General features: G+C 54.6%; 1 protein-coding gene across 1 annotated transcript; it reads right to left on the bottom strand.

The window, feature by feature from the left end:
- Window positions 1-6983: 6983 nt before the first annotated feature.
- ZBTB5 (zinc finger and BTB domain containing 5) lies at window positions 6984-9032 on the bottom strand. The gene has a single exon (XM_054398352.1). The coding sequence runs from the start codon at window positions 9030-9032 to the stop codon at window positions 6984-6986; it is 2049 nt and encodes a 682-aa protein (XP_054254327.1).
- Window positions 9033-10841: the final 1809 nt, after the last annotated feature.

Genomic DNA, 10841 nt, shown 5'->3' with positions numbered 1-10841 from the left:
GAGAGGTAGGGTTTATTGCATCATACTAACGAAAGGACAGCTTCAGGTGAGAGCTCCTGCAGCATCTGTGAGTCCTGGAGCACAAGTGAGGAGCCCTCTGAGCAGGCTGTGGGCCCAGAGGCTCATGGCACAGCTGGGATGGCCACTGGGACACACCATTCTGAGATACTGCTTCAGAGTGGAAGACTAGGAAAAGAACAAGCTGGCCACGGGCTCCTGGCCTTGCAGAGTGCTCTTCCAGATATCAGTGAGTAATAAAACTTAAAAGTTGCTACCTCCAAAAATGGTCCAGGTGGAAATTTCTTTTGAAGCAAGATGGAAGTCCTCTTGCTCGAGGTCTGGCATCTCACAATGCCATTGAAGTCTTGATACAAACACATCAGAAGCACAGTTACGTATCTTCACCTGCTGATGCTGGTTCTCAAACTGATTCTCCTCACTGATGGTTCATTCCTGTGCCCTAAAAACTGAAGGAATTTAGATGTGCCACAGGAAGAAAATGTGCAACATCCCCTTCTAAAACAAAATACTAGAAATGGAGGGAAGCTGAAGCACTCAAATGCTACTAATGAGGCAACACAACAGAGTATAAAGTACAAAATACTGCATTTTATTGATGTCTCAGTGAGATAGTTCAGGGTGGCTCAATGCTGTTAATCCCCAGATATCAAAACTGTTATCAAACAAAAAGTGGCACATCTTAATGCTTTACAAAACGCAGTTCCCTCAATGCCTACAGAGCCAGAGCCCAGAACTGACAGCTCCACACACCCCGTACCAGACCCTTGACCACTCACAGGAGCTGACCCAGGGCGGCCTCCTCTTCCCCTGGGTGCTGAATGGGAGATGACCTGTGGGAGCAGCGGTGTCACTGAGATGGAGCCAGGTTTCCTCTTCAGCACACTGCTGACTCACAGCCACCTGCAGACAGGTCCCCATCCCACATCTCTGGTCTGGCAGTGCCTGTGTGGTGTCTGTGCTTCAGGAGTTTGGACAGCTCCTGCTCAGTGGCCTGTGAGACTGCAGGTTTGAATTTGACCTTCGGTCCAATGAAGTCCAAGATGTTTAAGAAAGCTGCTAGGGGCTGACCAACCCCCTCCACCACTGAGTCTCCTCACACAGGACACATTTGCTGCATTGAATAAAACAGAGGGGGAAGTTCTTTGAACAGAAAGCTGCTGCTCTGTGACTTGGGCACCAGGAGACCTCTGTGCCTCCTGAATGGCATGGACACACTACAGCCCTGACCTGCTCCTGCCTGGCAGAGCAGTACCTGCTAGCAGAAGGGCTCCAAAATCCTGTCCAGAGACTCATGTGCTGATCACCATTTGGCCATTTTGGCTGGTGAGCTGATCGGGATCGACACCGGGTCCGCTGTGCCTGCTTCGGGTTCTCTCTCTTTCGTTTCTTTTCGGGGTTTGCGGGGCGCAAGGACCCTGGTAGAGAGCGACAACCAGCGGTTGTCCTCTCGCGTGCCTGCTCGGGATTGTGATGTCAGCCGCGGGAATTTTTAAAACCCGGCGGGGCTAAGCGCGCGACACCATTTTGGCTGGTGAGCTATAGGCTTCTTGCCTGCTTGCATGTGCCACGTCAGCTGACAGGATACAGGGGGGAAAAAAAAAAACACAACAAAAAAAACCACCACACAAACCTCTCAATAAAATCTCCGATCTCAAGATCTCTTGCTAGCAGGTACCTACCATGGTAACAACTTGGACAAAGGGTGTTAAACATGCAGTAGGTTCCCAGACTGAGTCTCTCTATCTTGCATGTTCAGGCTTCTAGCTGCAGTGAGTGTTTGAGCCTGGCACTTGGTGTGGAGGGTGAAGGAGACACCTGTGTCAGGTGTGACCAGGTGAACTGTCTCTTAAATTTGGTAGCTGAGCTGAAGGATGAAGTGGCTGAGCTGAAAGCGGAGGTAGCAAGGCTCAGGACCATACGAGAATGTGAAAGGGAGTTGGATATGTGGGAACAGGCTTTGAAACCCCCTCCAGTTGAGGGGAGCAGTGGAGGATGGATACAGGTCGCTGTCAGGGGAAGCAAAGGGAATGCACCCCGACCCTCTTCCCCTCCCCCGCTGCCCTTGAGCAATAACTATGAGACTCTGCAGGCTGAGGGCAATGTGGATGAGAGTATTGTAGAGGAACCAATCAAGGAGATGCCAAAGACGAAGCAGCCCCCCCAAACCTTAAGGACCAGTGCTACAAAGAAAAAGAGAAAGGCTATAGTTATTGGAGACTCTCTCTTGAGGGGAACAGAGGGACCCATTTGTCGTCCCGACTCATCCCACAGGGAGGTGTGCTGCCTACCTGGGGCCCGGGTGAGGGACATCACCCAAAGGTTACCTAAACTAATCCAGCCCTCTGACTATTACCCATTGCTGGCAATCCAGGCTGCAAGTGAAGAAATTGAAAAGAGCAGCACCAGGAAGATTAAAAAGGAATTTAAGGCCCTTGGGAAATCGATTGATGGGGCAGGAGCTCAAGTGGTGTTCTGCTCAGTTCCCTCAGCAGCAGTGGTGTACACTGAGAGGAACAGGAAAACCCACACCATCAACAGTTGGCTTAGGAGATGGTGCCAGCAGCGGAATTTTGGCTTCTTTGATCATGGGGCAACTCTTACTGCACCCGACCTGCTGGACCAAGCTGGGTTGAATTTATCTAGAAAGGGTAAGAGGGTGCTGGCACTGGGGTTGGCAGGACTCATTGGGAGGGCTTTAAACTAGGTCTGAAGGGGGTGGGTGTGGAAACCAGTCTCCCTGGAGAGGAGGGAGGACCACATAAACTGGTGAAATCAGCAGCACAGCTGAAGTGCATGTACACCAATGCACGCAGTATGGGCAACAAACAAGATGAACTGGAACTCTTGGTTCACCAGGAGAACTATGATGTAGTTGCCATCACAGAAACATGGTGGGACAATTCTCACAATTGGAGTACCGCACTGGGGGTTATAAGCTCTTTAGGAAAGACAGGCAAGGGAGAAGAGGAGGAGGGGTGGCCCTGTACATTAGGGAATCCTTTGATGCCTCAGAACTTGAGGTTGCAGAAGAAAGGGTTGAATGCTTGTGGGTTAAAATCAGAGGGAGGCCGCACAAAACTGACATCCTGGTTGGAGTCTGTTATAGACCACCCAACCAGGACGAGGAGGCCGATGAGATTCTATAAGCAGCTGGAAGCTGTCTCAAGATCATCAGACCTTGTCCTTGTGGGGATCTTTAACCTACCAGACATCTGCTGGGAACTTAATTCAGCAGAGAGGAGACAGTCCAGAAGGTTCCTAGAGTGCATGGATGACAACTTCCTGATGCAGCTCTTAGGTGAACCTACCAGGGGTAAGGCTCTGCTTGATCTGCTGTTCTCAAATAGAGAAGGGCTGGTGGGAGATGTAATGGTTGGAGGCTGTCTAGGGTGCAGCAACCATGAGATAGTGGAGTTTTCAATATGCAGGGAAATAGGGAGGAGCAGTAACAGAACCCTCACTTTGGACTTTCGGAGGGCAAACTTCAGGTTGTTCAGGCAACTTATTCGGAAAGTTCCCTGGGTAACATCCCTTAAGAACAAAGGGGTCCAGGATGGTTGGACCTACTTCAAACAGCTGCTCCTAAAGGCACAGTTCCCACATGCCATAAGATGAGCAGGCGGGGAAGACGACCGGCCTGGATGAGCAAGCAGCTCCTGAAGGATTTAAGGGAAAAAAAAGAGGGTTTATCGCCTTTGGAAAGGGGGGGGACGCAACTAGTGATATGTTTAAGGATGTTGCTAGATCATGTAGAAGAAAAATTAGAGAGGAAAAAGCACAGTTAGAAATTAAACTGGCCGCTTCCGTGAAGGACAACAAAAAGCATTTTTACTGCTAAAAAGAGGGGGAAGAGGAGCCTCCACTCTTTATTGGACGTGGAGGGTAACATTGTAACTAAGGATAAGGAGAAGGCTGAGATTCTAAATACCTTCTTTGCCTCCATTTTCAACAGTAAGGCAGGAGGACTTCAGGATAACTGGCCTCCTGAACTGGTTGATGGGGTCAAGGAGCAGTGTTGTACTCCTGAAATCCATGTGGAATTAGTTCGAGACTTGTTGAGTCACTTGGATATTCACAAGTCCATGGGACCTGATGGGATTCATCCTAGGGTGCTGAAAGAGCTGGCAGATGAGCTGGCCAAGCCTCTCTCCATCATTTTCCACCAGTCCTGGCTCACTGGAGAGGTCCCAGAAGACTGGAAACTGGCCAATGTGACACCCATCCACAAGAAGGGACGGACAGAAGAACCTGGGAACTACAGGCCTGTCAGCCTGACCTCAGTGCCAGGGAAAATCATGGAGCAGATTGTCTTGGGGGCAATCACTGCGCACCTGAAGGATGGCCAAGGAATCAGGCCCAGCCAACATGGATTTAGGAAGGGCAGGTCCTGCCTCACCAACCTGATCTCCTTCTATGATCAGGTGACCAGCCTGGTGGACGTAGGAAAGGCTGTGGATGTAGTCTACCTGGACTTCAGCAAGGCCTTTGACACTGTCCCCTACAGCAAACTCCTGGCCAAGCTGGCAGCCTGTGGCTTGGACAGCAGCACTCTGCGCTGGGTTAGGAACTGGCTGGAGGGCCGAGCCCAGAGAGTGGTGGTGAATGGTGCCACATCCAGCTGGCAGCCTGTCACTAGTGGTGTCCCCCAGGGATCAGTGCTGGGCCCCACCCTGTTCAATATCTTTATTGATGATCTGGATGAGGGGATTGAGTCCATCATCAGTAAATTTGCAGATGACACCAAGCTGGGAGCAGGTGTTGATCTGTTAGAAGGTAGAAGGGCTCTGCAGAGGGACCTTGACAGGCTGGACAGATGGGCAGAGTCCAACATGATGGCATTCAACAAATCCAAGTGCCGGATGCTCCACTTTGGCCACAACAACCCCATGCAGAGCTACAGGCTGGGGTCAGAGTGGCTGGAGAGCAGCCAGGCAGAAAGGGACCTGGGGATACTGGTTAACAGCCACCTGAACATGAGCCAGCAGTGTGCCCAGGTGGCCAAGAGAGCCAATGGCATCCTGGCCTGCATCAGGAATAGTGTGGCCAGCAGGAGCAGGGAGGTCATTGTACCCCTGTACACAGCACTGGTTAGGCCACACCTTGAGTACTGTGTCCAGTTCTGGGCCCCTCAGTTTAGGAAAGATGTGGAATTGCTGGAGCATGTCCAGAGAAGGGCAACGAGGCTGGTGAGAGGCCTTGAGCACAAGCCCTCTGAGGAGAGGCTGAGGGAGCTGGGACTGTTTAGCCTGGAGAAGAGGAGGCTCAGGGGTGACCTCATTGCTGTCTACAACTACCTGAAGGGAGGTTGTAGCCAGGAGGAGGTTGGTCTCTTCTCCCAGGCAACCAGCACCAGAACAAGAAGACACAGTCTCAAGCTGCGCCAGGGGAGGTTTAGGCTGGAGGTGAGGAGAAAGTTCTTCACAGAGAGTGGTTGGCCATTGGAATGGGCTGCCCAGGGAGGTGGTAGAGTCACCATCCCTGGAGGTGTTCAAGAGGGGATTGGACGTGGCACTTGGTGCCATGGTTTAGATAGTTATGAGGTTTAGGGTGACAGGTTGGACTTGATGATCTTTGAGGTCTCTTCCAGCCTTCTTGATTCTATGATTCTATTTGTTATCTCGTGTGTGTAGCTAGGAGAAAAGAGAGGCTGGAGGCAGTGACAGCTACAGAGGCAGCAAAGAGGAGGAAACCAAAATGAGAGCTACACTGTTCCCTGGGCAGGGAGCCCCTGCTGTACTGAGTGTGCAGAGCTGCTCTCTGCAGTTAAACTCTCCCTGGATTGCTTCAGTGCACATTTGTGGCACCGCTGTCAGGGGTTGCTTCAGTGCACATTTGTGGCACTGCTGTCAGGGGAAGGACTACATGGGGCAACTACATTCCACAGAGAGAGAAATAAATGTGGCAAATGACGACCATTTCTGAGTGATCTGATTGCAGCTGCGAGGGAAAGGCAGTCTGTGTGCAGAGGAGGAAACCAAAGGCTGGAGATAAGAGTGCCAGAGGAGGACAGTGCTCACCTGGGGATGGGGACAGGGTGACTGCCAGCCTCTGGGAACGGCAGGAGAGCACCCAGCAGGGAAAAAAGCCATCACCAGTCACCCTGCAGGGAAAAAAGCCATCACTGATCACTCTCTCCTTCAGAGCAGCAAAACAGACAAGGATGAGCTCTTCTGGACTCTGTGTATATAAAACTGTAACACAGGAGATACAAACTGGTTAAAATACTGCTAGGAGTAGCACGAACAAGAAACAGTACTTCACTTACCACTGAATACAAGGCCCTACAGAACAGAAACCCTCAGCCACCCTCCCCAGCTGCAGCTGCAGAGGGAGGATGTGCAGTCACCTGTCCTGGATTCAACTGAAGCACCTTCAATACACAGTGTCCTTTACTACAAACAGCCAAACAGACATCCATAACCCTACACTATGTTTATAATGAGCACACTGTGAAGCACTGTGCCGGGCAGCTGCAGCCGGGGTGGGGTCAGTAGGCCCTGGCAGCCTGCTGCACCGCTGCCTGCACACAGTGCAGCAACTTCTCTTACAGGTCACTTGTTTAAATGCTTCCACTTTTACAAAATACTAAATAAGAAAAAAGTAATAATAAAGAGGAAATTTGCACTTCAGTTGCTCACTCTCCAAACCTGCTACTTGATAACTACGCTCTCACCCCTCTGCCCTGCAAAGGAACTGCCTGGCTGTGGGGATTGCATCCCCGGCAGCCCAAGGCCTGAGCGCACGCCGTGGGAGCGCAGCGAGGTCCTCGCTGACAGCTGGTTAAGCCTCACAACACCCCTGTGAGGTAGGTACAGAAATATCCCCAATCGACAGAACCAAGACTTTTGAGTGTGTGGCACCATCACACCTTCAGCGTCCCCCCAGGCCCGCAGGGTGCCCCCCCAGGCCCACAGCCCTGCAGGGCGCCCCTGCTGGCAGCACCCTGGGCCCAGGGCCAGGCGCTAGAGCAAAGTGCTGGGCAGGTTGCTGCTCTGCCAGCGCAGGCAGGTGGTCTTGGAGTGCTTGTAGAGGTGGCTGGACTGGCTGAAGCGCTTGCCACACTTGAGGCAGGCATAGGGCTTCTCACCCGTGTGCACGCGGATGTGTTTCTTGCAGTCCGTCAGCGTCAGGAAGGTCTTGCAGCAGATCTTGCAGGCGTACTTGCGCGCACCCTCCACCACCAGCACGTTGTGCTCTGACAGAGCTTTCTTACACTTGGACAGGACGTCGGCCGAGGCCCTGGTCAGCTGGGGCGGGCCGGGCTGCGACGGGTGCCCACCCTCAAAGGAGGTGCTGCCATTCAGCATCAGCTGGGAGCCCGAGGAGCTGTCCTGCAGCTGGGAGCTGCGGACAGAGGTCACCACCGGCATTTTGGGGGCGATGCGGCGGTAGCCAGGGAAGCCGCCGGCCCCACCTCTCACAGAGCCCATCACGGCCCTTGACAAGGAGTGCAGCCCCAGGCCCGAGCGTGGGAAATCCATGCCGAACTGCTCTGTCCCCCGGTACCCCGAGGTCTGCACACAAGGCAGAGCCATCACCTCCTGCATGGGCCTCACAAAGTGGGAGTCTGCAGGCTCGCTGAAGGGGTTCTCCACGTGCGACACACTGGCAGAGGAGTGGCCACTGGCAGGCCCCGACTCTGGGCTCAGCAGGTACGAGGTGTCACTGTCCATCCTGCTGTCCATCCTGCTGTCCATCCTGCAGTCACTCGTGGTGTTGGGGATGTTGTCATCGCTGCTCTGGCCAGCACCGAATCCTCCCCCTCTGCTCTTGTTGAGGAAGCTGGAGATGCTGAAGCTGGACTTGTGCTCCAGGTTGTTGGACACCTCCATGATGTGGATGTCTCCCACCCTGTCGGTGCTGGACTGCGGGTCAGAAAAGCTGCGGTCACTGCTCTCAGGGCTCAGCTCAATCTTCTCCGCGCTCACCACCCCTCCTTCCACCTCTACGGACTCGCTGCCCTCCGCCTGTGAAGTGACATCGCTCACCTCATCCTGCGGCTCCGGGGAGCTCAGGGGCTCCGACTTCACCACCACCCTCATGTGCTCCTTCTCATTCAGGCTGACCTCTGGGTTCTCACAGGGGAAGTTGCTCTTCTCAGAAGCAGCCTCCTGGTCGAAGCTGGTCTCTACCTGCGTGGCCTGGGACGCCATGGAGAGCTGCGAGATGTTTCCCCCGCTGTTGTCGGACTGGCTGGGCACCTGAGCGTCCTCCTGGGCACCAAAGGACTGGTCAAACAGGATGGTGTTGTCCTCCTGGTTGTCCGCCACGGCGTCGGCCTTGGAGTTGTCCACCATCTTCAGGGAGTCTGGTGAGAAAAAGTCCTCGCGGGAGTGCACCGCGGAGGGGACACTCTCGGTAGCTGCGTCAGCCGCGGCTTCATCCACGGCGGGACGGAGGCGCTGCCGCGCACGCTCCTCGGAGGACTGCTTGCGCTTGTGCAGGCGGCGCATGGGGAAGGGTGGCCGTGGCTCCACGGGGCCCCGCAGGGATGCGCCCACGGCGGCTGCCGGCTCCTCGGTGCCCTGCGCAGAGCTGAGCGCGGAGCTGACAATGCTCAGCCCCAGCTGCTGCAGCATGAAGGACCTCTGCATACGTGCATTCTGCTCCTGCACACGGTCGCTAGGCGGGGACATGGGCAGCGTCCTGGTGGTCAGGTAGTGCTTGCAGGCCTTCACCACTGAGTTCAGGTGCAGGTGGGAGGCGGCCAGCAGGACGTCCATGACGTTGCTCTCCCCCAGCATCAGCGTGGAGGTATACATCATGTCAATCAGGGCGGCGAAGGCCTCCGCCGTCACCACCTCGCTGTCCAGCTGGATCATGTTCATGCTCTGATCCCCCTCGGCCACCGTGAAGAGGGCTCGGAAGTGTGTGCTGCATGCTGCCAGCACCGACCGGTGGGCTTTGAAGTGCCTGTTCCCCACCACAATGACACAGTCGCAAAGCTGGCCATGGAGCCTCTGGTAGTTGAGCTGCTGAAAGATTTGCTCAAAGTGTCCTGGGAAATCCATGATCCTACAAAAAAACACAACAGAACAAACTGTAACTTAAACAGACCCCAGGAGACCTGGGTGTCAAGCTGAGCCATGATGGCTAAAAGGCAATTGGGCAGCACCTGATCCACCTGGCCATGGCCACACTACTGTGGTGTCCAAGCTGGCAGTCTTGGGATCATGCAATGATTTTGGTTGGCAGAGCTCTTTAAGCTCACCCAGTTCAAGCCTTCTCTAACTCTGCCAAGGCTGGAGCTAACACATGGCCTCAGCACCACATCTCTGCCTCTTTGAAACACCTCCAGGGATGGGCATTCAGCCACCTCCCTGGGCAGCCTGTGCCAGGCTTTAGGAACCCTTTCAGTAAAGAAGTTGCTTCTAATGTCTGACCTAAACCTCCCCTGGAGCAACTCGAGGCCTGTTGTCCTATCATTTCTTCCCTGGGAGCAGAGCCCAAGCCCCAGCTGGCTGCAGCCTCCTCTCAGGGAGCTGCAGAGAGCAATAAGGTCTCCCTCAGCATTCTCTTCTCCACACCAACCTCCCCCAGCTCCCTTAGCTGCTCCTCCCCAGCCCTCTTCTCCAGACCCTTCACCACCTTTCTTGCCCTTCTCTAGCTCTGCTCCAGCCCCTCCATGTCCTTCTTGGGCTGAACCCAGCCTTCAAGACATGGCTCCCCAGAGAGGAGTAGAGGCACAATGCCTGCCCTGGCCCTGCTTGCAGAGGAGCAGGAGGGTGACCTGGTGCAGCACCCCCTCAGCACTGGTGCTGCAAATGGTGCAACGCAGGCTGCGTCACCTCTGCTACCTCCTGTCCAAGCTGAAACACTCTGAAAAACTCTGTGAGCACGCTGGGGCTCCAGAGCTGGACACAGCGATTCAGGTAGGGTCTCATAAGAGGGAAGAGGAGAATGCCTTCCCTGTCCCTGCTACCCACACTGCTGGGCATCAGCCCAGGGCAGGGCTGGCTCTGTGCTGGCAGCAATCAGTGCCAGCTCATTTCCAGTCTTGCACCCACCAGCACCAATTCCTTCTCCACAGGGCTGCTGGGGGTTGTCCTGACCCAGGTTCAGGACCTTCCACTTGGTCTTGTTGACCTTCATGAGGTTGGCTTGGGCCCTCTTCTCCAGGTCTCACTGGATGGATCCCTTCCCTGCAGCCTGCTGACCACACCACACACCCTGCTGAGGGTGCCTTGGTCCCTGCTGCCCATGTCACCAGCAAGGTGTTCAACAGCACTGTCCCAGCACCCACCCTGCACATGTGCAGTCACCAGCTGCATGAGTAAGGGGCAACTCCCAGGGCTGCAGGCATGAAGCAACAGCAGCAGGAGGCCACAGTTGCTCTCTCAGGCTGTGGCTCTCGGCAGAGCAGGGATGGCCTCTTTGGAGACACACAACTGCTGTAAGGCCACCCCAGTATAGGTCAGAAAGCCAAGCAACACACAAGATCTCAGCTGGACTGACACAGGTGTGCATGACAGCAGACAGCTGCAGAACCAGAAAGATCTGTGTGCTTCCAGCAGCAGCTCAGCTCCAAAAGCACACCTGCCACGTTCCCCAGCCTGGGGTCGTCACCACTAACATGGTGCGGGCAAGGGGGGCCCCCCTGACCCTCTTTGTGAAGCAGACAATTCTGACCTAGCTCAGGAGTCATTCTGCAGGCACCAGGGCAGGGTTCTCATGGCAAGCAAAATGCACACCTCAAAGTCAAGCACAGGATGTGTGTCCCTGCTCAGGAGCCTTGGTACAGAGCTGCTTGCTTCCACCTGGCCTGTTCATTGTAGCTGCTTCCCCTTCTCTGTGTGAGACTCCCCAGGCCCCACAGCAAT

The sequence above is a fragment of the Indicator indicator genome, assembly GCF_027791375.1.
Source record: "Indicator indicator isolate 239-I01 chromosome Z unlocalized genomic scaffold, UM_Iind_1.1 iindZ_random_scaffold_80, whole genome shotgun sequence".
NCBI lineage: Eukaryota > Metazoa > Chordata > Aves > Piciformes > Indicatoridae > Indicator > Indicator indicator.
The sequence above is the reverse complement of the archived record's forward strand: the minus strand, read 5'-3'. Positions and strand labels throughout refer to the sequence as shown.